The sequence below is a fragment of the Microchirus variegatus genome, assembly GCF_963457635.1.
Source record: "Microchirus variegatus genome assembly, chromosome: 22".
NCBI lineage: Eukaryota > Metazoa > Chordata > Actinopteri > Pleuronectiformes > Soleidae > Microchirus > Microchirus variegatus.
In genome coordinates this window covers 1,418,622-1,445,901 of record NC_139823.1, presented here as the reverse complement: position 1 = coordinate 1,445,901, position 27,280 = coordinate 1,418,622, and the positions used below count along the sequence as shown (strand labels likewise).

The window sequence follows — 27,280 nt, the reverse complement described above, 5'->3', positions numbered from 1 at the left end:
CACACACATACACAGCTCCACACGCAGGCTTAGCCTGTAACACAGCTCTTGTAGGTTGAAATCAAGACAAACAGGTTATTAATTAATTCGTTATCACGAGAAAACAAGCTTTGTTATATTGAGTTAACGAAATAATTAATTTGTTATCGCGGGAAAACAATCTTTTGTTATCGAGATAACAAGATAATAAGTCGCTTGAATACTCACAACCTACCAATTTTAAGACATGAAACGGGTGACACCTGGTGGCATATTTAGTGTCGTACACCCTCACCATCATGAATTAGATATAGTTCTTTTGCATCAATCAATTAGTGATAGTTAATTTGACCACTGCATTTACCCAGTACCCATTTTACACAGTAGTAGTGAAAACACACAAACTGGGGCAGCAGTTTCCCCCTAATCACAGCCTTGTTCAGGGGCATCCCAATGGGACTTAAACCAACAACACTGCAATAACAAGGCTAATTCCTTTTTCTCTTGGCCATGGGTTGTCCAAAATTGTTCCTTCAGTGACCAATCAGACCAGTGACCAAATGACACCTTACATATGTGCCTACAGTCCTCCACTTTACCAACTGAACTATCGAAGGGGCTTTGACATAGAACGTTTCTGTGCTACATTTTTTTTTGCTATTTCACACAATGTATATTTTGCAGAAACAACTGAACAATTGTCTTTGAAAGACGTGGCTCTTAAACCACATTAGTATTGCTATTCTATCACTTTTGGACGTCTGAACACCACAAACAAAGTAATCCTCCGCGCTGTGGCCCCACAGTCCTTTTTTGACCTCTGACAGCTCTGACCTAAATGATCCATCTCTGGACATCTGAATGAATGGAATTTATTGTGGTTTATGTTCAACAGACAATATATAATACAAGTGATAAAAATAGATAACACAGGGACAGATAATAATTCTTGCCAAATGCAATATATGTGTAAAATACCTACCTCCAGACCTGCCTACCTACATTTATTTATTTTTAAAATCTCTTTATTTTTCTAGTAGTAAACTTCTTTCTTAAAAAAAACTTCAGGAAACGTGGTAGTAGTTGTCCATTTTAGCTGTGTAAATGAATTTCACTGTATTGTAAATCTACCAAATCTTCAAATTCCAATATTTTTAGTTAGATTAAGTGTGTTTTTTTTGTTGCATATAATATATACATATATATGTATATAATAAAACAGGGGCTGTATTTGTTTCGCATGTTTCCCCAGACCTGTACATGCCAATTTATTTAGTGAGCAACATTCTCAAAACACTCCACAAACCCACCTGTTCATAAAGACCTATAATTATCCTGAAGCATTCTGACCAGTATTTAAGTTGCTTCTGCTGAAATCACTTCACCCCATGGAGCAGGAGTGAAGTATTGTTTTTAGAGGCTGTGTGTGTGTGTGTGTGTGTGTGTGTGTGTGTGTGTGTGTGTGTGTTTCTGCACTTGTCAATATGACCAACAGAGGCTGCCAGAGGCTTGTTGCATGAATGAGGTGAAGTCTACCATCTCTGATTGCTTCGTTTTATTTTGTTTTCTGATTATTTTTATTCAGTGGTCTGTGAAGGCACCACAAACATGAGTTACTTTTATATTTTCAGCAAATTTAATTTGCCCAGCCTGGAATTCGTAGTTTGTCCTGACCCAGGACCACATGTTCATCTTTATAAGATACATCATTCTACATTAAAAGAGCAAAGTTCACATTTAATTTACATAAAGAAAATAGCTTGATAAAGTTAAAAATGTCATGACTCTTGCCAAATGTTTGTTTAATTATAAAACCTAAACATACAGATGATGATTGTGTAACTTAGTAACATAGCAGTTGTCTGCCTCATGATCCAACTGTCTTGTAATTGTGTTCACATTGTGCTCATGCTTGTTTCCTGGCTGCGGTTTTCTTCACGTGCAACGAGGAAACATCTGGAGAATCAAGCTCAACTGTTCTTTGTTATTCAGGCTTTGAGCCCACATGTGCAAACGCATAAGAATTGACCTCATTGACAACAGCCACATAGACAAAGAACCATCATGTCAGTGTGAAATACACATATGCTTTTAACAGAAACTAGTGTAAAGCAGATGGGATTAGTTTTAAAGTGTTTCTTTTTAAATTACATGTAATATTAGTTAGCTTTAACCACTTATTTTCGTACATGCAGCGACATACTTCTTGAAGTCAAACAGTTCTTTCAAAAACTAAAGCCACATTTATGATGCACACCTTCACAAACTAGTAACCATTCCACATATGTTAAGAATGTAAATTCTTCGCATTTCTCGGTTTTATTTGTGCACAACCATAATATTTCCCATCAATTCAGATACTGGGCATATTTTGAGGGGAACCACGTGACAGACTGTGTTGCAGGATCTGGCCCATGTAGGTCGTCTCTGAACTACTCCAGAATTTCATAACTTCATGAGTATAAATACTATAACCTACACATGTTCATAAAAACACTTTCTCTTAACATTACAACGAATGGCAGCATCTGTTTTAACAAACATGGTTTTAATGCATCATGGAAAGAGAGAAGAAAGTAGCTTAGTAGCAGGATGAGTTTAGCTTTCAAGAAGGAGTGGGTGGCCCTTAGAAGGGCCTTTGGGTTATCGACAGTCGTTGGCCTGGAAATTAATACTCCTGAGACTGAGATGAGGCCTTCTTTCCCGCCTTGCCGGTGTTTTGTGCGGCCTGGCTCGTTTTCTTGGGCAGCAGAACGGCCTGAATGTTGGGCAGGACTCCGCCCTGAGCAATGGTGACGCCGCCGAGGAGTTTGTTGAGCTCCTCGTCGTTGCGGACAGCCAGCTGCAGATGACGAGGAATAATGCGAGACTTCTTGTTGTCTCTGGCGGCGTTACCTGCCAGCTCCAGGATTTCAGCGGTGAGGTACTCCAGTACAGCAGCCAGATACACCGGAGCTCCGGCGCCCACTCTCTGAGCGTAGTTACCCTTGCGGAGGAGACGGTGGACACGGCCCACGGGGAACTGCAATCCAGCGCGGGAGCTGCGAGTCTTAGCCTTAGCGCGGGCCTTCGCTCCGGTTTTTCCTCTTCCAGACATTTTTCAGTAGTTTGGACGTCTTCTTCTTCTTCTAAAAAGGGACAGTTAACGCCAACGCATAACGCAACCTGGATATAACCCCACGGTTCATCCCGCCCTAAAGAGCGTTTGGCTTTTGCACTTCGAATGGCCGTGTGTGATTGGCTGAGAGCGGTCAGAAGGAAAGGGGGTGTTAGTGTCACGAACCAATCACAAACTGCGTTACAAATAAATCAACGACCTCTTCTTCTTGCGTGTTGTGAGAGGTTGATGTGGGGGAGGCGGACATAAACGACCAATCTCACGTCCTCCCTCCAGCTTCAAATATTTTGGCGCCTGAGCAGTGTTTTATTTTTTGTGTGTCAGGATTAGTGTTGCTACTTTGTCGCAGCGCCTCCTAGTGACTTTTTTGTAAAAAAAAAAGCGACCAGTGACAAATCTAATCTAGCGACCTTTTCTGGTGTTATTGGCGACTTTTGTGGTGTTTGGAGCAGTTACTGTGCTCAACAAGCAGCGGGTGCTGCTGGGATCGCCCCCCCTCCCAAAGCACTCACAGGCAGTCAGTCTCACAGTCGCCTCCGGCAGCAGTCCCAGAGAGAGGAGGGCGTCCACTATATGTATATATATGTATGTATATACATTTGTGTCTGTGTCTACATCCATGGTATATATATATATATATACATGAAGAAAAAAAAAATATATGGACACAATTTCTTTTGTGTTCCTATGGTTTAGTTACATTTAAAAAGGTTTAAATTTGAAAATAAACTTACTAATTACTTGAATACATTCTCTTTTTGAAGAGAATGGTGGTTGTACACACACATGCACATACTGACACAGAGAGACAGACACACACACTTTTCCAGTGAAATACTGACTGAAAGTCAAAGTAATATGTCAGAGTAATGTATTTATTTAGACTAATTGCTTTTGACTTCAAGAAAAACGAAAGGAAAGCTCATGGTCTTGCTGTAGCACTAACTATATCAGCCTTTGAAGATGAGTGGCTTATGTCACCCGCTGTTTTATTGTTCTATTTTACTATGTAGTCATCAAAGGAGAAAAGGAGAGGGAAAGAACCTTTAAAGTTTAAACTCACATCCATCAAAACTCATGAACATGCAAGTGTTCTGTCACACTGACACAGACTGGATAGGAATAGAACATAACAAAACATTTCAAACCACACGCACACAGCCATAAACACCCAATTTTACAACTTTTGACATGTTTAACACAAATTTGTTGCAGTCGGATGTTCAGAGTTCACATGATTGATTTTTGGATGTTTGTTTCTTAAATTAATTCATGGTTTTTGTTGCCAAAACGCCCAATTCTTGTTGTTTTTTCTTCATTGAAAATAATAAAAAGCACAAGTTCAATTGACCTTGTTGACTGTCATGCCAGTTTCTTCTGTAAAAGCAACATGGTCAGGGGGTGTAACTGGTTTTGTCAATTATCATTATCAAATATTTTTCATCAAAATATTATACTTTACAGGAACATTCATGGGGAATAAGATGTAATCCTCTATTGCAATGTACTACCATATTGTGTAACAGTTTATACATAATTTGTTGAGTGTTATTTAGAAAACGCCAAGGGTTTTCAGTATTTGTCCTGGTCTATATTGCAAATACTCAATTTACTTTAAAATAATCCTAATAAAATCTATTTTAAAGTAATATATTACAATTAAGTAACTGTTTTTATAAATACACTTGCATACTCTCTAGTTAAAAATAGATAGGTGATAGTTCTCCTTTTGTTGTGGATACACCACCTGACATTTTGTAAACCATCTTTCCTTTTGTAATGTTTTAAAAGCTATTTTAAATGACATGAAACCAACAGAAATACAAAATCTAAAACATGAAACATGTTTTAGATTTTATATTTCAGCTGTAAAATAAATAGCTTTTCAAACTATTTATTAAAACATTTAGAGCATGTGCTCTGTGTACAAACCTTTTTTTTATAAAGTTTTATTTGAATAAGTTTGTTACAGTCAGTATATTTGCATAAAATTGAATTGAGCTAAGACCTGCTGGCTAAAAGCCTGCGCTTGGCCCCTGTCTTCGTCACATTACTGTAATCCCACAGTCACAGTCTTATCCTCGAACCTCCCACTAACAGGCCATTGACTCTGTTGAACACCACAGTTATATCCTGGTTGCAGTGAGTGTTGACTGATATCTTCTCCTTGGCACCAGCGGGTGGAGAGACTGCAGCTCTACGGGCGTGGCGGGCCAGCGCAGATGCTGAGGATGCGAACACAGAATCACATATAGGCTGCTATAGTAACTTGACAACAGCTGAGATGTTGTGATATAGCTGTGTGTGTATATAACTGCTGTTTTGAATCAACAGCTGCTATGTTCTGCAGCTTTTTTTTCTCTCCCTCTTGCTCCGCTCTTCCTTATTGCCACTGTGGGCCGCACTTACATTAAACTTTGATATCCAGTGGGGCAACAAAATAGTCTGAGACTACTGAGCTAAATAAAAAGATTCTTCTGCATTCGATTTCATGAGCTGCATCTCAAATTAACGATCCTATTTTACCATCCCATTTTCTCACCTCAATGTTTCTAATCTTTTGTTCTTAAGTGCAATAAACTGCCGGAGAATGGTGATCTCAATTCTAAGCAACAACAAAAATGTGATTGACATTTGTTCCAGAATGATGCAGCCTGAGATATCTCAGGACTGGAATAATGTCTGCTCTGGCTCTTTTCATACTCATGAAAAGCACCAGGGGGCAGTATAAATGGGACAGGTTCTGCAATATGAAGTCATTCTTTTACACTTTCTTTTTTATTCAGGAGATTCATTGACTTACCATGATGGTATGAGCTTTTCTACATTTGACAATGACCAGGACAACGAGGATGACAGAGACTGTGCTGAGACCTTCTACGGAGGATGGTGGTACAACAATTGTTACCATGCTAATCCTAACGGTGTTCACGGCAACTCAGGGTACGGGCGCGGAATCACCTGGGAGACTTGGAAAGGATATTATAAGTCAATCGCAATGAAGATCCGACCCAAACAGTTATGTTAGAGGTCACATGCTCTGCCTGGCCAATAATCAGCCACACAGTCATCTTTTGTAGCGATTGACCAATATGACTTAGTTGATTTATTCTTTTTTCTCTTTGACCAATGATCATATTATAGAAGTGTGTGTTTGTTTGTTTTATTTCTCTCTTTTTGGGGGAACAAAAACAACATTTTCGAATGATTTTCTTCATTTCTTTTATCTTTTGGTGTAAAAATGTGATGATTATTGTTGGTGGGGGAAACACATCTTTGTGTATTTTATTATATAAGTCAAATCAAATGTAATGTAGTGATTTAACTCCTTGTGACTGCCGGGCAGTGAGCACCTTTTCTTTCTTTCTTAAATGTCGAGTGATGAATAAAGATTTCAGAACATGGACCAGCTTTTGCAGTATTGTGTTCAAAGAGAACAAACCAAGGACTTTGATTCATTTATGGATCTATTGACATCATTATTACCCAAATATGAGTGTTCGTTCTAACAATTACATCAGTCATGAGCTTCTGTCAAATAGAAGTTACAACTGTGTTAACACTGGAGGAAATAGGGTCAGAAATACAAAGAAAGCATGCTGAGTTCATGAATAATAACTCGAATAACTTAATAACAAGTGTTCTTTGACTTGTCTTTAATTTAGCTCACTTTGGATAAAGATTATGGAGTAAAGATATAACACAGAATAGAACTAAACAACCATCATGTTGTAGTTGACGATGTTTCCCGACATCATCAACTTAGGTTGTTATGACTGTGAGACCAAGCGACACATTTGACAATGGTTTGAATGCAACACATTTATACACACAGACAAGGAAACACAACTTTACCTATACAATCTTTTTGTTCTGAAGACGTTTTCCATAAACAAGGCAGCGTTTGAAGGTAAATACATACATGCAGATACACTCAGCCCCAAGACATGTGGGACTAAAGAAAGAAAAGAAAAGTTTACATTCATCAAACACTCGGCAAAACGAGCAAAAAGACAAACTACCACCAAAGACATTTGGTTAAATCTTAAAAATCTAGAATATAAATATCTATAAAAGCCTGTGTCCATGTCTCGAGGTGTCCTGTGGACACTTTTACACGCTTCTCTTTTACTATTGTGCTCAATGGGAAAATTGCTGTCTAGGCCCCATGAATATTTTTTGATGCAGTACCACGAGTGGCCACCATGACAAAAATGTCTTCAAAAAAGGCAAAAGAGGCTATAATAATTATGTACTCATAGACATACACATAGATACAGTTAAATAATTTAAGAAAAGAAAATGCAAAACTATAATAATTACATTTATTTCCATTAGGTTTTCACATGTATAGCATTTCTTGTTTGGTGCATATGATAAATACTTTAAGAGGAAATCAAGTCATGTGTCGAACATGAGACAGCAGTTTTCAGAGCGAACAACAGTAAAGAGGCCAAAGTAAGTACATGAATTTATGTCATACTACAACAGATGTTTTGTGAAAATGTGCCTTTATTGAATTTTGATGTTTTTTTGGTATTAATCAGTCTCTGTAATATATAATAGTGGACTTATTAATATAGGAAGATATTACTGATTAATACCAATAAAAAATTCCGGAAGTTCGAATCTGTGAATATCTTTCCAACTTCACCGAACTGGTGCAAACCTAGTGTTTAAGTTCGGAGGTGTGAGCTGCAGACAGCGTGGAATCGAAAGCGTTGTGTGATTATCATGAAGCTGCTGCTTTATTGCTTCTGTCATAACAACATGTTACATCTTCAGATCCTAAGCCACATGTGGACCTTCCTGCAGCTGCTTTTCAAATTCACGCGATTATCGGACACTCATTCCATCCGTCTCCGTACCGTCTCTATCCAAAACACACAGAGCAGCCGTGGCCTGCAGATGGCGCTGCAGGGGACCAACGCACCAAAAAACACAAACACAAAGGAAGAAAATGTGCAGCATTCAAAATAAAAGCATACAACCTAAAATAAGAATATCAACCCAAACAGCATATGCACACGAGAGGAATATGGAGAAAGAAAGCCAAATATCCTGCTGTTTTCATTAGTCTGCTGGTCAGTGAAGCAGGTGTCTGCAGTGGACAGTACCATCTTAAATATTTTTTTATTTGACTTTTATTTGCCGTGTGACATTTCACTTCCGTGTCAACACCGCTGTAGGTATTGACAGGAAGTAAAGACTCACGTATTACGACTGGCCTTGTAATTCTGCTGTAAAGCTAATATTATTTGACAATTGGTTTACAATTTTACAATTTACAATAAAAAGTACTAAAGTTATTAATCATGTAATATAGTATAGTGTATAGTGTCTGTATGTTCCTTTTGGATCATATCTATGTGGGTTTTGTGTTGTGCTTGAGGAAAGTAGCTTCAGAAATGACATAAAACAATAATTTGAGAATGTTTACAATTATATGTAACATAATTATATTGATGGTTAAGTAACCACAATTTTGTGCTTTCATTAACGCTGTATTTTAAAATTCCATTTACCCCCATTACAGAAAATCCATAACATTGTGCTCCAAATTTGATCTTATTGTGTTACTTGAATTTCTTTCCTTTTTTTAAATGATTTATTGACATTTTTTGCTTTAAATGTATTGTGATAATTGTGTACATCTTTTGTATGATGAGAACTTAATATATTGTATTATCTAAACATTACCAGCAATGTTTTCAATTTTGGAGTAGCTCAAATCCAGGGTTCAAATTCTGGTCAGTGCATGATCAGCTAATACCAGGTTGGACCCGTGGCAAGGCCCTTAGTGCTACTTGCCTTTCCGTGCCTGGATATATGGGCCGAGTGCATCAGGAAGTGTATCCGTTTTAAAAATCTCTGCCAAAGGAATGTGCGGGTGATCCCGTCGAGGGAGCAGCCGAAAGACATTCACACAACGGCAATGTTTTCAATTTTAAAAAATCAACTCATTTGGTCAGTACTCATGCAACCTTCAATCTCTGCCTGCCCTGTTAATCCAATCCAATCCAAATGTATGTGTATAACAAACAAACAAACATACAACCGAGTTGACCAAAGTGCAGTACATCACATAAATACATAAAACAGACAGAATATGAAATAATGCAAACTAAAAGCAATAAAAAACGATAAAAACTGGAATATAAAACCAATATATATTCATAGGAAATATAGGATATATATTTATAGGAAAAATAGTAGGGAAAAAAATTATATTCTAAAAATGTATTAGTATCACAACAAAATTTAAATAGCAGTGAGAATCTGCTGAACCAGCCAAATTGTTTTGATATATGAATTGTTGAAATCAGCTAAATATAGGAGAAGATATCATTCACGGATAATTATATTGTCATAAATCTGAGGAAACTGAATTTTATTTCATAGAAAAAAAACTACATAGGACAGCAGCTGTATAGACCCATTTTATGAATCCATTGTCTCTCCAGCCAATAGCTTGTTGAAGACATTTTATTTTAAATTGAGAAGTTAGAAATGAACATCATATACAACAGTATGATAGAAAAAAAATAAAACAAATAAATGAAATGCTCAATAAGTAAAGATATCAGTTGTTTTTAATTGCTTTTTGTTTTAGATATTCAGCTTCTTTAATACAAATAGCAAATGCAGGTTGTACTGCCAAATTTGCCCGCATACTAAAAAAAAAAAAAAAAAAAAGTTTAACAGATTTATAATCAAGAGACATTTCTCATCTTTTCTCTGATTTCTAAAAAAAGACTACAGTTTCCTTCACCTTACTGACAATGAAATACTCGTGATGGACTTGTATTTTGAAAAATTTAAAACGGAAGTAACGCTTGCCTTCGTCATGTTGATCCGAGACGTGGACTTATATGAATATCACCAACACATTGTAATGGACTTTGGTTTACTGCTGTGACCTCCTTCCTGCTTATTTGTATCATGTCACAATTGAAGTGAAGGAAACAAAAGTCCGGCCATCGACCGTCAGTTGGAGCAGCGTCAGGTTTAGCTTTAGCTTTAGCATGTCACCAGCTCCAGCGCTGCCGCTGGTCATCAACTGTCTGATGTCAATGTTGGGCTGCATGGCCACATTGAAACTTATCCCGGCTTTCAGACAACATTTCCTCTCTGCCAGACTGTTCGGAATGGACCTGAATAAGACAACCAAAACACAAGTGTGAGTCACTAACAGGCAGTCATGTGTGTGTGCTTATTCCTCACTCCGTCTTCCTGTTACATGAGTCTGCACTAATTATCTCAGCTCAGAAGGTTGTTTTCAACGGCTTTTATCTGTATGTTTATTATCAAACTGTCGCTAAATCCCATACCTTGGCTTGGAGAAAAATAAATAAATATAGCAACAAAGATACCGCTGGTCAGCCATTATAGGTAATTTAAAAGAGACAGTTAAACAATAAAGACATTATAAGTTTTAAATGACAATTACAAATCATTATATGATGGGCTGTAAAACAAAAAAAGAAGAAGAAGATTTGACTGACTCTACTGGATAATTTGCCCCAGATCACAGATTTGGCGGCAATTTAAATTTAACATTGTAAGTCCCATTGTACAATTTGTTAACAGATCAGGATGACTTGTGTCATGCTTATGGAATATGATAATAGCAGGTAAAGTTTTATACAGTTGTATAAAGTCTTCTGGATCCAGTGGATTAAAATATTCGTAAAACGTAGGTGCTATGTGTTTAAATGTCGGCAGAGGTCTGTGTTCTCTGAGTGCTCTTGTTATCATTCTGTGTCTCATTTGATCATCTCCTCCACCTCCTCTTCTTTGCAGACCAGAGTCTCAAGGAGTGATCAGTGGTACAGTCTTCCTCATCATCCTCTTCTGCTTCATCCCAGTGCCTTTCCTGAGTTGCTTTATGGGAGATCAGTGCATGGGCTTCCCACATGATGAGGTAAGTTTACTGATGAAGAACTGAACGATGTAGGGTAAAGTGGCAGGCAAGTTTCCTACTTTGTCACATATAAAACAATGGCACGGTAGTTTCATGCAGCTGTGCTATGACGAACCTCTAACAAAAAACGATTGATCTTGACGCTTCTTAGATTGTCCATAGCTTCACTCTCTGTAACCACAGAGTAAATTTTATTATTTACATTTATTATTATTGGGGAAATACAGACACTATGTCATCACATTGTTCTAAAGTGATATTTACAGACAAATAAACACTTTTTATGTACCTGTTATGCTAACAATAGTGCAGTACCTGCATCCTGGGCTACAAGTGACAGCATCATGGCACATTGCCTTGTGTGTCCTCTCTCTATTGGCTCTACCCAACAGTAATACTTTCTATGAATACCACATCTATAGTGCATTTTGATCTTATTCATAGTGAATTATAATGTTCATCATAATCAATCATAATGCATTATGACTACACTCATAAACACATAATGATTTATGATGCACTATATGAACAGTTATGAATAACTATAAATGGTGCTTAAGTAAAGTGAAGTTCATATGGACTATAAGCTGCATCAAAAGTCATTATGTCAGATAGCAAAATATAGAGAATTACATGAAGATTTGTCTGCTTTAGGAATATAACATTAAGGTATAAAACATGAATAATACACTCAAAGTAATAGAAAGACTAAATCCATTTTAACTTTAACACTTAGTTCTGAAGTGCAAACATGTGGCCCATGGAAACTGTACCCTAAAAAAACTGCTACTAAGGATTAATATGAATCTCTTTTCATAGTAACACTATTCCTGCATCAAGTCTTGCCATGGCAGCACGCAATTATATTTCCTAGATAGTGTAGAAAAAAGTAGATAATGATAAATAATAATAAATGTTATGTTTTAGCACCTTTCTGGGCACTCGAGGTCAACTTACAAAAATACAAAACTACAAACACATAATAAGTTAAAAGTTTAAGTAATTTCTGAAGTTATCGAAGGTGGCGTTGTACCAGATAACTGAGCCAGGAGAACAAGCCGGGCCAACACACAATGATATGCAACTAAATCCTCCACAGTTAACTGTACCTTATACCTTAAAAAGAAACGAAACCACAAAACCACTGTTTTCAGCTGAAAAGCAATATGTCCAGGTATTTAATAGTGTTGTTGATTGATTCAGGTCCATATCTTGACTGGCTTTATTTGCCCCATCGTCTGATATTTTTGTATTGGCTTCAATATGGCACAGTGACACAAAGTGTCCCTATTTTTACCATGGACACAGGTGGACAGACATTCAGAGAGACATTAAAGGGATATTTCACCGTTGAGAAGATGGATGTCTATTAAAACTAGGTCATCTATGTAGTATAAATGTGAAATAATATTTGAAGCAAGTGCCTTCTTGGCTGAGAAAAGCAGAAAAATGTATTTATCGCTCATGTACACGAAAGACACCAACTCCCAGAATGCACAGGGCTCTTTTCCAGCGAGAGTTCACACGCCGCCATTGTTGCTCCCGAGAGACACAGACGCGTCCATTAGCAGACAGCGTGATACACGGACACAAATCCCCGAGGGGAAAAGCTACATATACATTCCGGATACATAACGGACCTGCAGGTTACACAGGATTGTTCTCTACTGTGCTAAATTATACCGGGACGTGCAGTAAAAACAAGGAAAGGACAAGCAGTAAGTTCCCATTATTTGCCGGTCAGAGATTCAGAGCGGTGCTGAAGCTTGAAAGCTAAGCTATGCTAAGCTTGTTTGGAGTGAAGAAATCGAAAGAAAAAAACCTGGAAGCTAGCGGGGTTCACAGTCTACAGTTCCAGCAGGAAGACGTAACTGAGAGGTAAGACTGGCGATAATATGCCATTCTATTTCTGATCATAGTATTCGATGTGATATAGTTGTCGGCAGTGAAGCAACAACTTTGTAAACGTAACGTTTGATAGACAATTACACACACGTTATATACACGTATTCTGTTAGCAAAGTAAAGTCACCTTGCTTTCGCTGGAGAATAATGTCAGTGTTATTCAAATGTTTTATTGTTGTTCATGTTTGTTCAAGACGCCTATATAGACAACAGTATAATGCTCACAGCTCACCCAGTTGGTATATTTAGCTGAAATGTTTGTTTTCCTGAAAATAAGTAAAATCTTCGTTCATATTTTATGTGTAATTATATTCCTTGTCCTTTACAGCTGAAGCCTGGTTTAATCAAGTCTTGGAGAAATTCTTCACAGCATCCAGCTCTGCTCCTCTTCACCACTGTGACTCCTCCAGCTGTCCCACATCAGATTCTGACACCGCTCTACATGTTTCATTATTTATTTTTTGTTTGCATATTGTGTTAGACATGATTTTAGATATGGCTCCTTGATTATTTTTAATGTGTACTCTTGAATATGATGGTAAAACATTTTCCTTTGTGAATAATAAAGTTATTTTTTTTCACCTTCACACCCTGCATGCATTTGTACATTTTTGTAAAGTAAAGACTTGAGGAAGGAGGCTGAATAGTTACTGATTTTATTAATTCTGAAATGTTTATCAACCCTTTTCTCCAAATTAAATCACTTTATCTAATAATACTGTAATAGAGGAACACTAAGGGCTAGAAAATAAACCACAACATATATGAATTTAGATTTTTAATATTAATAGTCATAAAAAGAAAAATCAGACTTATTATCAACAGTCTTCATAGACAGTACTGTTTTCAGGAGCTGCGTATGTTCTTCTCAACAACACAGGCAGGTAAAACAAGACGATCGTCTTTCCCCAGTCTGTGGATCCACTCCAGTGATGGTAAGGTGTTAGGTGATATGACTGTCTGTAAAACAACGATTATAGCGTTAGCGAATCGAAGTATCTGTTCTTACATGTAAATGAACTGTAAATATGCTAACGTTAGTTGAGCTGGCGTCACATATAAACATGGATAAATGCGGTGATAAAAAAAAAAAATACTCACTTTATATTGAGGCGGCCGTTTATCCCGTTTCCTTCATCCACCGGACCAGCGCCCGCTACCCCCGTTGCCCGCCCGGCCGAGTTGGAGCGAGCTGCTCCAGGTCCGGCCAGTGCCAGGCCGAAGTGTGTGCAGCTTCGCTCCGCTGCGGCAGCCAGAGCCCGCGGCGGCACATTCAAGTGCCCACAAAAAGTTCTCCAGGTACCCGGTTCCGGCCGCGGGCAATGCCAAAAAGCAGGTCCTTTCCCTCGCAGCCATATCAGTTTGAAAACTACATTCTGTCATTGTCTTCTGAGTTTACAAGGCCAAATTAAAGAGAGCGAGAGCCGGTGGTAGCTTTTAGCAAAGATGGCGGACACTGTGTTTTCATTCTGGGAATGAAGTCTCGTCTATTCTGGGAAGTCTCGTCCCCCTGTGGGTGAGTCAAAAAAGTGCAGAACCTAATATTGTAGTTCTAATCTCGACGTTGCGCAATCCTCCTCTGACGCGATATGACGCGTTACGCGTCATAACGCGTCAGAGGAGGATTACACAAACGCTTTTATTGTAAAATGAGGGGAAAAATGAGGGAGGACAGCAAAACTTCTAAAAAATGATAATGCTTTTCTAGCAATACAAAGCCACATGCTAATCAGTGAAGTATCCCTTTAAGAGTTGAGTTAAATTGAACACAACTCCCAATTGTATCTTCCTCATTGACATGAATCAAACAGTGGCCTATTATCAATTTGCACTTGAATATACAAAGTGAAGCACAGAGATGTTGAACTTGAAATGAAAAGCAGACATTGCATTTGCTGTAAACAAGTAAACCAGTTTAATGACTTTAGATGGTGAAATCCAGTGTATATGGGTATCTAGTAATGTCATTTGCTGATCCAGGAGCAAAACATATTGTGATAACAATTGGTGCATTCACACTTTGCCATTGGCTATTTTAGTCCATGCTTCCTTCACTGATGATACACTAATCACTCTTTGACCCAGACTCATTTGAGACTTTTTTTGAATGCTGGAGCTATTGCTCTGTTTCCTTATGAAGTACAGTGTGAGCAGCAACTCATTAGCTGAAACTCTGTGTTAGATTTCACTGCCCCTCACTGCACCGCACTCTTATTTGCTCCTCTCCCTCACTCAGGTCTCAGAAAACTTCTTGGCTTTTTTCAAAATAAGGCATTGGGCAGAGTTACCGTATTTTCCGGACTATATGTCGCACTGGAGTGTTAGTCGCATTTGTCAAAAAATATGTCATGAACAGGAAAAAACACATATAAGTCACATTGGTCTATAAGTCACATTCCAGCAGCACGCTCTTCAAGAACCCATTTTCTCTGGCCATCGCACTTTCAGCCCACGATTACTCTTTGTTAGTCTTAGTCTTTGATTTTTTTTCTCCAGTTTGCAGTTTAAGTTCTGCAGTATAGCTTTTTTATTTTTGGTGGCATTTTATCTGTGTTCTCTCCATGTTTATGGTTTAGTCGTGTAATTCTTTTGGTGGTGCAGTAGGAGCGCTCAATTGTCACAAGTGTGGACGGTGCTCTCTTGTGGTCATAGATGACATGGCGTATATTTATTTTAAGTTGCTTCTAAATATAGGTCGCATGGCCAGCCAAACTAGTAAAAAAGCGTGACTTATAGACCGGAAAATACAGTAGCTGGAGAAAAGGGGGGTTGAGTTACATTTTAAAGCTTGGAACAGATAGCCAATTGTGCACTAAATGTGCAATCTTCCACTCCCAAATACAACCAAATAACTTAAAATAAACACTTAGAAATATATTATTAGATCGAGATATCTTAAATATGTTAAATGTCAATCCTCAGTTTCAGCTCAAACTTTGTCCCTTCAAATTACTTTTAACACCCTATAACGACATTTTCACAGCAGTTACTTGAATTAATCGATAAATGTATGCTTTTATATTGCTGCCTTATGCTATGCTGTCAGTGAGTAACTAATCAGTTTTAAACACAAATTGCAGTTTGAAGCAATGCAATTTGCAAATCGTACAGACTACATATTTTTGATTGTTCTACTTTGTATGTAAATGTAACTTGTAATATATGTTTTCTGTCATTCTTGTATTAAAATGTAGAGCAGTTGTTTTGTGTTCTAATGCAACATAATTAAAATGTTTTACACAGTGAATACTGAATTGAAGATTTACTTAAAAATCAAACTATATGGCAAATAAAATTGTTTCAAATACATATAAAAAAATTGAATATTTGTTCCCATAATTTTCTAAATAATGTGTTGATATTAATGCAGCTTTTATGTTGCTGCTGCAAACTCCTGGCAAGTTCTCACTTGTAAAATAGATTCTACATTTATTCTAAATGTAGTGAAGGTTTATTTGACAGATATTGTAACAGCAATTTAACATTTATTAAAACATAATTTATTTCGTGAGGTTCAGTTTCCCTTTATGAGTTGTTGTAAAACAAAGAACAATTACCAAAAGTTGTGACTGTTTAGTAAACTGTGTCTATAGAGAGAGAATACTTGAACCTTGCTATCAATGCCTGACATTTAAATTGTCATGTGGTACTATAATTTACGATAAAATAAAATCTGCTGGAAAATACGTCTGCTGTAAACCTGCACTTTCCACTGAGATATGTGTTGTTTTTCTGGCCAGTTTGTGCAGTTGATTGGAGCACTTCTGGCCATCTGCTGCATGATCTTCCTAGGCTTTGCTGATGATGTGCTGAACCTGCGCTGGAGACACAAGCTCCTGCTTCCAACAATGGCTTCCCTGCCTTTGCTTATGGTCTATTTTACCAACTTTGGTAACACAGTCATTGTGGTGCCAAAGCCCTTCAGAGTCCTGCTCGGGCTGCACTTGGATCTTGGTGAGTTTACATGGTTGTAAACGGAATGTTGTTGGTATCAGACAGACCATTGTATTGGGTGATCCTGGCCAGATGATATTATATAATCCCTTCAGCATGTTCTCTTTTAGGCTTCTCTTTTACTATTAATATTGGGAGAACAGAGAAAGCTGTTAAACATTCATAACTGCTTTAAAAACACTTAATTACCTCAGGAAAACATTGCAAAAACTTATCTGATGGAGAAAATGCAGCCCCTGTTGCACCCACTTTGTTTTGACACTGTTAATTATGATCCTCTACAGGTATTCTCTATTACGTCTATATGGGAATGCTTGCTGTATTCTGCACGAATGCCATCAATATCCTGGCAGGCATCAATGGCATCGAGTCAGGTCAAGCTCTGTTTATCTCTGCCTCCATCATCATCTTCAACCTGTTGGAGCTCAATGGTGTGTTGCTTTTTCCTTTCTATTCAACTTAATTACAGATCACTCCCTCCACGCTGCACATCATATAAGGCTGGGCGATATGTCTTATTAATAATATCTCAGTATTTTTAGGCTATATCCCGATATATCTCATATATAGATGTGCTTGTTTACATACCCTGGCAGAATTCATGATTTCTTGATCATTTTTCAGAGAATAAGAATGATAACACAAAAACTTGTCTTTCACTCATGGTTGGTGGTTGGTTGAAGCCAAGTGGTGAAGTGGTGTTTACTCGTTTTAAATCATAATCACAACACAAACTACCCAAATCACCCTCATTAAAAATGTACATAGCCCAGTTCTTAATACCATGTATTGCCCCCCTTTAACGTCAATGAGAGCTTGAAGTCTATTGTGGTAGTTGTGGATGAGGCTCTTTATCTTCTCAGATAGTAACGCTGCCCATTCTTCCTGCCAAAAAGCCTTCAGTTCCTGTAAATTCTTGGGCTGTCTTGCATGAACTGCACATTTGAGGTCTCTCCAGAGTGGCTCAATGATATTGAGGTCAGGAGACTGAGATGGTCACTCCAGAACCTTCACTTTATTTTGCTGTAGCCAATGACAGGTCGACTTGGCCTTGTGTTTTGGATCATTGTCATGTTGGAATGTCCAAGTATGTCCCATGCGTAGCTTCCGGGCTGATGAGTGCAAATTTTCCTCCAGTATTTTTTGATAACTTACTGCATTCATCTTGCCATCAATTCTGACCTAATTTCCTGTGTTTTTATAGCTCACACATCCCCAAGAACATCAGTGATCCACCACCGTGTTTTACAGTAGGAATGGTGTACCTTTCATCATAGGCCTTGATATTTTCTTATATCCCTTTCCTGAAGATGGTTACCTTTAACTCATTGGCTGCCAATGACTTCTATAGACGTCAATTCAAATACAACAGTTCACTGCCAATGACATGTTATCAGGCTAAATCACCAGGAGCCTCGTGTATAAACCAAGCGTATGCACAAAAAGACGGTGTACGCTTGCTTTCACGCACACGACGGCATGTCCAAAAATGGATTTGCTGTGGAACTTTGATCGCAGGGCAAACTCTCGAGCTGCCTGAGAATTTGCGGAGCGCCCCGCAAACTCTTTTCAGGGGGAGACACTGCAATATTAAGCTCTGAAACTTATCACAGTGTTTCAAAATAATATTATTAATGTGTCGAGAGAGAAAGAGAGTGAGTGTGTGACAGACTTTTATCAAAGTCTTACTTTGAGCAAATGACTCAAATTGATTTTCCACAGATTAATCTTTTCTTTTTGCAAATAGACACAGAGCTGCTTGCAATCTTTTATACATGAGGCCCCAGGGCATGTAAACTTTTCCGGGAGGATCTCGCTCTCTCTCCAGGGTCATTTGGGGAGTTTCATCTAAACCCAAGAGTTTCATCTTTGGTAGTTATCATTTAAACTGTGTTTATCAGTAAACACAGTTGTTCTACAATAAATAGCTTCAGCCAACCACTAACGATGAGTGAAAGAAAGGTTATTACAGTTATATTGGTCTTGTCAATAAAGATGTTATATTTAGGGATGCACCGAAAATCTGGTGATCGGGGCACTCGCTGATTACACCCTTGTTCCCTGGTTTAGAAAAATCAGTGGTGTATAAAAAAATCTATTTAAAATAAATAAACAAGCAACACTGAGTCTGGCGTTGTTAAAATTAGCCGACACTCTGACTCCTTTTGTTAAAAAGGCGCTTAAAATAAAATGCATTATTATAATATTGAAATATTGCCTATGTGTATATTATGTGTTTTTTTTCTTTTTTCCTTCTTTTTTTCTTCTTCAGGAGATAACCGTGATGACCATGTCTTTTCCCTCTACTTCATGATACCATTCTTCTTCACCACATTAGCACTTTTTTACCACAACTGGTAAGTCAAACCTCATCACCTTATGCAGAACATAACTGTTCTGTATTTGGAAGTGGGATGTTTCAAAATTCTGTGCCATCAGTGTGTATTTTTGTCATCTTGCATCCTGTTTTTGCCACAGGTACCCCTCATCTGTTTTTGTGGGAGACACTTTCTGCTACTTTGCTGGGATGACTTTTGCTGTAGTCGGCATATTGGGACACTTCAGTAAAACAATGCTGCTGTTTTTCATTCCTCAAGTGGTTAACTTTGTCTATTCCATGCCTCAGCTTTTTCACATCATCCCCTGTCCCAGACATCGACTCCCCAGGTAACTCACTGCTCTATTTCTAGTATTTTTCATTTACACCAGTTCAGTTTTCTAAATGTTTCAATTTTTTCTCTACTCGACCATAAAAGACTAAATCCAGAAACAGGCAAACTATGGATGAGCTACGCTAAATTCAAAAGGAAGGACCTTTCTAAGTTAGGAGGCCTCATTCTGAAGGTAAATCTCTCAATATTATGTTTTCAAATATAATTGGATGTTTAGCATTTTGCTGAAACTAATCAATGAATTGTTTCAGCCTTAAAGGGATATTGTCTAAAACAGGGAAAGCAGTTGTCACTTCAACCCACAGAGTGGGAGTGACGTAGTGTTTTTAGTGGCGCTGTGTGTCGGTTTGTTTGTTTGTGCTTCCACACTTGCACTTGCCAATATGACCAGCAGAGGTAGCCAGATGCTTCTTGCGTGAATACCTTGTTATGCTTACTTTTACAAAGCTGCAAATCAGAATATTTGTGAACATTATTTCCTTGGCTGAATGAATTAGTACTAATCATGGTTGACATCAGAATTCAGTGGTATATGGTATTATAGTGATTGTTTATGTTTAGCTTAGCTGTGCATGTCCCCTGTCAGGTGTGGCTGTGGCTCTTACTTGGTAACTTTTAACATGGCAATGGCAGTGCACTGGGTGAAGCAAGGATAACACATTTTAACCCTCTTAACAAAAGTCTCACCAAATAAAATCTACTCCTATTCAAGTCTACAATATCTTAAGATTATGATTTTGTCTTTTTCAACCAGAAACTAACTAACACCTAAGTCCATATTAAAAAAATCAGCATTTTTAGCACAAGGGGACACATTGGCTGCTGCCCTTTACATTTGGTATGTTCGTGACACTTAGCTAAATCAAGATAAAGTATGGCAAACAAACAAACACAAAAAACAAATTTGAACTTGCCACTCCTGTCTGCTGATTTTGTCAGGTGTGAGAATTTAATGTTTTATAGAGACACGAAATTCAGTTTCCTGTTCAGATGTCTAATGGCAAAAACGAGCAGGATGCATATTTTTAAGATAGCATATACTTAAGCAAGTGTAGATTTTATAAGGTGAGCCTTTTGTTCTCACAGCTAGTCAAGTTTGTCAGTGCTGACAACACAACTACAACTGCATCATACTGCTACAACACCTCAAAAAACTGTCCACATAATGTAGGTTAGGACCTAACCTGTGTACCTAACCTGTAGGTTAGGAATGTAACGGTACACAAAAGTCACGGCTTGGTACGTATCTCAGTTTTCAGCACAGTACAGTAAAAACACAAATCAAAAAACACAAACGCAAATCAAAAACACTTTACACGAATCAAAAAACGCAACTCACAAATTAAAATTAAAAAAACAAACACAAATTAAAAATTTGCTTTCACAGCTCTGGGGAACAAGCTGTTCCTGAGTCAACCAATGCGTTGCCCGGGGGTGTGGGATCTGCTGCAATGTGCCTAGCCCTCCTCTGGACTCAGGCAGCGAAACTGAGTCCAGATCTGGTAGACGGCATCCCACAATCCCCTGTGCTGTTCTCACCACCCGGGCTAGGTCTGCATCGGACCTATGCAGGCTATCCAATATCCATTTTGGTGGAGCCAAAATGGATATTGGATAAGAGGTTTAAGCTCTACGCTTCCTCATACATATGCAACAACAAGGGTATTTATTTGCTAACGTTAGCTAACACTAGTAGTCCCGACCGGGGATACGGGTTACGTCATTAGCTTGCTAATGCTAACATTAACTAGTTTAGATCAAGTATAAAGAACAAATCAAGTGACACGTATGGATGTATAAGATGTATTAGCCCCTTTTGGTGGATAGCAGGGTGGATTGGTGTCTGGTGCCTTTCCTTTGTGTTAAAAACACGGAATGTGTGTCCGTCCAATGAGCGTCGATCACAGATATCCACCTTTTCCGTTTGGAGTGAATGTTTTTGGGTTTTGTGCTTTGTATTTTTGTGTGTGTTTTTTGATTTGGGTTTGTGTTTTTTTGATTTGCGTTTGTGTTTTGTGATTTATGTTTGTGTTTTGTGTTTTGTGTTTTGTGATTTGCATTTGCGTTTGTGTTTTTATTTTTTATTTTTTGTGTTTGTGTTTTTTGATTTGTGTTTGTGTTTTGAGATTTGCGTTTGTGGTTTTTGATTTTTGTTTGTATTTTTTGTTTGTGTTTTTAGGTTTGTGTTTGTGTAGTGTGATTTGCGCTTGTGGTTTTTGATTTACGTTTGTGTTTTGTGAGTAGCGTTTGTGCTTTGTGATTTGCGTTTATGTTTTTTGATTTGCGTTTGCGTTTTGACCTTCAGGGCTACCATACTTTCCAGACCCATGTGCATTCTCAAATGAGATTGATGCCATCTATGCAAACATTTGTCTTGGTGAATCTGCCTACATTTTTAATCGCATTAGCATTTTATCCACACAGAAATTTCATTTTGTGAGCACTGAAATGCCATTTATTGAAACCGGGTTCCAGAGTGGGAAAAAACCAAAGTGTCCCCCTTGTTTGCGATTAAACCATTTTCCAAATGACACAGAAAAAGACTGTTTTGGCCACATTCTTACATATGGCACCTTTAAATGTAGGAAGTGATGATTGTTCTAGGTTGGTAAACATGCATGTGATACTGATCAGTCACAATAATAAGTTCATCCTCAACAGGTGGCAGAGTTATTGAAGCTGCTGGATGTGCGAAGAGGCCAGGAGGGAGATGATGAATTTATTGAATGCAACAACATGACCTTAATAAATCTAGTTTTAAAATTACTTGGTCCCATCCATGAGCGAAATCTCACAGTCATCATGCTCATCATACAGGTACAACAGAGCACAGGCTGATTCCGAGTACACTCTAAATAAATGAATGTTTGACTTGGTTTGTTGATGTTTTTGTATCCTCCTCAGGTGATGGGCAGTGTGGTGGCTTTTGGCATCCGTTATCACCTGGTGCGTCTCTTCTACGATGTGTAGACAGCTCTCAGAGACAATGATACTGTTGTGGAACTACTTTACAGGCTTGTAAATCTGCCTTTTGCAAAGTTAAAAGCTGTATTGCACTTTCCCATTTTTACACATAAGCATAAAGGGCATAAAATATGACTGTTTGATCCTCCTTTGGGTTTTTGTAATTACAAGCTGATCATGTGATTGGATCACCATTATCATGAATGTCTACTCTGAAAGTATATTTTTACTAAATTTATGTACTTTATTTTGATTTTGCATGAATATCAACCTTCATAATGTGGGGTGGGTGGAAAATATTCTTGTTGTTTGTTTGGTTCATTGGTTTTACTAAAGATTAAATGCATACAGGATGGTGATTGAAGAAAAGTAGTTAAAAGGCAATGAAAGAGTCTGACAAGTCTCAAAGTCAATTTAGAAGGAGGGAGGTAAACAAAAAAGACATAAAAGTTACTGAAGTTGTGGATGTTAAAGAATGACCTGACTAGAATAACCAGAATTGACTGACTGACATTTCTCCCAAAGGTTGAGTAAACACACAATGTCAACTGGCACTGGACTATTTTTTTTAGGAATGTAGCTACAGCTGTTTACTGAGATGGTTGAGGTTAATAAATTAAGTCAAGGAAATGGTTATTATTAGGGTCCTCGTTACACTCGTGACGAGGAACCTATTGTAATTGTAAAAACGCGTACACAAGACCGCGTACACAACAGTGATGAGGGTAGGGACCTCGTACACAACAGTGATGAAGAGCCCAGTGATGATGAAGAGCATAAGTTTAAATTGAAATTGTAAAGATTATTATTATTAGGGTCCTCGTTACACTCGTGACGAGGAACCTATTGTAATTGTAAAAACGCGTACACAAGACCGCGTACACAACAGTGATGAGGAGCCCAGTGATGAAGAGGAGCATAGTGATGATGAGGAGCATAGTGATGATGAAGAGCATAGATTTAAATTGAAATTGTAAAGATTATTATTAGGGTCCTCGTTACACTCGTGACGAGGAACCTATTGTAATTGTACAAACGCGTACACAAGAACGCGTACACAACAGTGATGAGGAGCCCAGTGATGAAGAGGAGCATAGTGATGATGAAGAGCATAGATTTAAATTGAAATTCTACAGATTATTATTAGGGTCCTCGTTACACTCGTGACGAGGAACCTATTGTAATTGTACAAACGCGTACACAAGACCGCGTACACAACAGTGATGAGGAGCCCAGTGATGAAGAGGAGCATAGTGATGAAGAGGAGCATAGTGATGATGAAGAGCATAGATTTAAATTGAAATTCTACAGATTATTATTATTCTTATTCTTTTTCTCCGTCTTCGAACGCAAATTTGACCCCCTAAACGTGCGTGAAAACGAACGAAAATTTGCACGCACATCAGAACTGGCGAAAACTTATATATGATAATGGACTCGTGACAAACCAATTTAAAATGGCTCAGTAGCGCCCCCACAGGTCAGGTCCCTATGGAGCTGGAAAAAGTTTAGTTGCACCGAAGTACTTGAAAATCGGTGGGTTTATTGCCCGGCCCGAGACGAACAAAAATTCCTCTTGACACCATGACCTCAACTCAACAGGAAGTCCGCCATCTTGGATTTGGCGTTTTCCTGGGCTTTTCGCAAGTTTCGTATCTGGGCTTGCCGCTCTGAGGCCGTTTATCCTAGGAAGATGAAAAATGCGTCAAACTGTACTAGACCCTTCCACGATCAAACCTTTGGAGAATATTTCCCAGATTTGAAAGGGCGCGCAAACGGCAGCCATCAGAACTTTGGCGCATTTCGAGGGCTCGCCGCCAAACACGAAACACGTTATAACTTTGCCATACATTGCCCGATCGGCATGAAACTTCACAGGTGACACAGGACAACGTCCCCCAACATGTCCACGAACGCGAATTTCTCGCAAAAGCTATGTCGGCCATCTTGGATGCGTTCTTCTCCGGCGCAAAACTTTGAAATGTATCTCCTCCTACAGTTTTGAGAAAACCCTCACATATCTTATATCAGAACGTGCGGTTTCTTCGTGAAATGCTGGCTATGACTTTTCTAAGAGTTTCGAGTTACCATGGCGACACAAATCGCAAAAAACAACAAAAAATGTGCCTTTTCAGTTTCACATACACACGAATGGGAAAATGAGACAAACCAAGCCCTCTTTGGAGCCTCGCAGTGTCGTCATACTTTCACGTAGAAACGTCATTGAAACTTTAAACGGGTCACAAGACTTGGGACTTTTCTCACCTAAGTCGACGTTTCCATACATATCACAGATTTTCCACAATCGCAATTTACGTTTTGCCCATTTTCTGAGCTCTGAAATTGTGTGGGCGTGGTCTTCTCTCACTCTAAGAAAAGTATTAACAAAAATATACAAACAAACTTCTCTCCTGCCCACAATTTCCAACTTAAACAAACATTTTTTACATCAAAACGTTGCTATGATTGTTGGCTAACCCTGTGTGTTGTTTTTATTTTCATACGACTTGCGGTTTTTCTTCAAATCACCTAATTGCCCAGAGAGTTCTGGTCAGCGCTCTCATCCACACCCATGTTAAAAACTGTGATTTGGAGTTTGGAAATTTCACGACGACAAACTTTTTAAAACTGTCATTAATCTCTCAATTCACTCCCGTTTCTCACGAAATTCAACGTGGGCGCAGCTGAACGTCTTGTGACGCTCACGAACCGAGAATTTTTGCTCTATCATCTACCGTTCATTAATTATGACAAGTTTAAAAGGTGCTAGTTTCCCTGTTTCTTCTGGGTTTTCGACAGTTAACGACAGGTGTGTGTGTGCGTGTGTAAGAGAAGGAGGAGAGGGAGGGGGGAGGGGGAGCACACAGGAAGTAGGTCACCCGAAACCGGAAGTGCCCTGTAACTCGCCCATATATTGACCGATTGACTCGAAAAACACAGAGTGCAGAGTCCAGGACTTACCCGGCCTGCTGGTGGCTTTTGGCCTGGCGGTGGCGCCGGCGGAAACGAGGACCCGCCCATCGCTGCTCGCAGCTTTAATTATTATTATTATTTTCCGTCTTCGAACTCAAATTTGACCCCCTAAACGTGCTTCAAAACAAACGAAAATTTGCACGCACATCAGAACTGGCGAAAAATTCGATAAAATAATGGACTTGTGCCAAACCACTGCAAAATAGCTCAGTAGCGCCCCCACAGGTGAAGTCCCTATGGAGCTGGAAAAAGTTTAGTTTCGTCGAAGTACTTGAAAATTGGTGAGTATATTGCCCGGCCCGAGACCAACAAAAATTCCTCTTGACACCATGACCTCAACTCAACAAGAAGTCCGCCATCTTGGATTTGGCGTTTTCCTGGGCTTTTCGCTAGTTTCGTATCTGAGCTTGCCGCTCTGAGGCCGTTTATCCTAGGAAGACGAAAAACGCGTCAAACTGTACTAGACCCTTACACGATCAAACCTTTGGAGAATATTTCCCAGATTCAAAACGGCGTGCAAACGGCAGCCATCTGAACTTTGGCGAATTTCGAGGGCTCGCCGCCAAACACGAAACGCACTATAACTTTGCCATACATTGACCGATCGGCATGAAACTTCACAGGTGACACGGGACTGCGTCCCCGAACATGTCCACGAACGCGAATTTCTCTTAAAAGCCATGTCGGCCATTTTGGATGCATTCTTCTCCCGCGCAAAACTTTGAAATGTATCTCCTCCTACAGTTTTGAGAAAACCCTGACATATCTTATATCAGAACGTGCGGTTTCTTCGTGAAATGCCGGCTATGACTTTTCTAAGAGTTTCGAGTTACCATGGCGACACAAATCGCAAAAAACGACAAAAATTTGGTCTTTTCAGTTTCACATACACACGAATGGGAAAATGAGACAAACCAAGCCCTCTTTGGAGCCTCGCAGTGTCGTCATACTTTGACGTAGAAACGTCATTGAAACTTTAAACGGGTCACAAGACTTGGGACTTTTCTCACCTAAGTCCACGTTTCCATACATATCACAATTTTTCCACAATCGCAGTTTACGTTTTGCCCATTTTCTGAGCTCTGAAATTGTGTGGGCGTGGTCTTCTCTCACTCTAAGAAAAGTATTAAGTAAAATATCCAAACAAACTTCTCTCCTGCCCACAATTTCCAACTTAAACAAACATTTTTTACATCAAAACGTTGCTATGGTTGTTGGCTAACCCTGTGTGTTGTTTTTATTTGCATACGACTTGCGGTTTTTCTTCTAATCACCTAATTGCGCAGAGAGTTCCGGTCAGCGCTCTCATCCACGCCCATGTTAAAAACTGTGATTTGGAGTTTGGAAAATTCACGACAACAAAGATTTTAAAACTGTCATTAATCGCTCAATTCACACCCGTTTCTCACGAAATTCAACGTGGGCGCAGCTGAACGTCTTGTGACGCTCACGAACTGAAAATTTTTGCTCTATCATCTACCGTTCATGAATTATGACAAGTTTAAAAGGTGCTAGTTTCCCTGTTTCTTCTGGGTTTTCGACAGTTAACGACAGGTGTGTGTGTGCGTGTGTAAGAGAAGGAGGAGAGGGAGGGGGGAGGGGGAGCACACAGGAAGTAGGTCACCCGAAACAGGAAGTGCCCTGTAACTCGCCCATATATTGACCGATTGACTCGAAAAACACAGAGTGCAGAGTCCAGGACTTACCCGGCCTGCTGGTGGCTTTTGGCCTGGCGGTGGCGCCGGCGGAAACGAGGACCCGCCCATCGCTGCTCGCAGCTTTAATTAGGGT

General features: G+C 38.8%; 2 protein-coding genes and 1 long non-coding RNA gene across 3 annotated transcripts; 1 reads left to right on the top strand and 2 right to left on the bottom strand.

Moving 5' to 3' along the window:
• Window positions 1-2,351: 2,351 nt before the first annotated feature.
• h2ax (H2A.X variant histone) lies at window positions 2,352-3,118 on the bottom strand. Its single transcript, XM_083908898.1, has one exon. It carries the CDS (start codon window positions 3,074-3,076, stop codon window positions 2,648-2,650), a length of 429 nt encoding a protein of 142 aa, XP_083765024.1. The 5' UTR covers window positions 3,077-3,118; the 3' UTR covers window positions 2,352-2,647.
• A 6,847-nt stretch (window positions 3,119-9,965) lies between these two features.
• On the top strand, window positions 9,966-23,080 carry dpagt1 (dolichyl-phosphate (UDP-N-acetylglucosamine) N-acetylglucosaminephosphotransferase 1 (GlcNAc-1-P transferase)). Its single transcript, XM_083908515.1, has 9 exons — window positions 9,966-10,277; window positions 10,901-11,021; window positions 16,667-16,880; window positions 17,165-17,311; window positions 19,153-19,237; window positions 19,359-19,547; window positions 19,637-19,724; window positions 22,214-22,369; window positions 22,457-23,080. The coding sequence occupies exons 1-9, from the start codon at window positions 10,123-10,125 to the stop codon at window positions 22,520-22,522; spliced, it is 1,221 nt and encodes a 406-aa protein (XP_083764641.1). The 5' UTR covers window positions 9,966-10,122; the 3' UTR covers window positions 22,523-23,080.
• On the bottom strand, window positions 13,692-14,368 carry LOC310943278. The gene is made up of 2 exons (XR_014593112.1): window positions 14,028-14,368; window positions 13,692-13,886 (listed from the first exon to the last, which is right to left on the bottom strand). It is a non-coding gene; the product is annotated as an uncharacterized lncRNA (long non-coding RNA).
• Window positions 23,081-27,280: the final 4,200 nt, after the last annotated feature.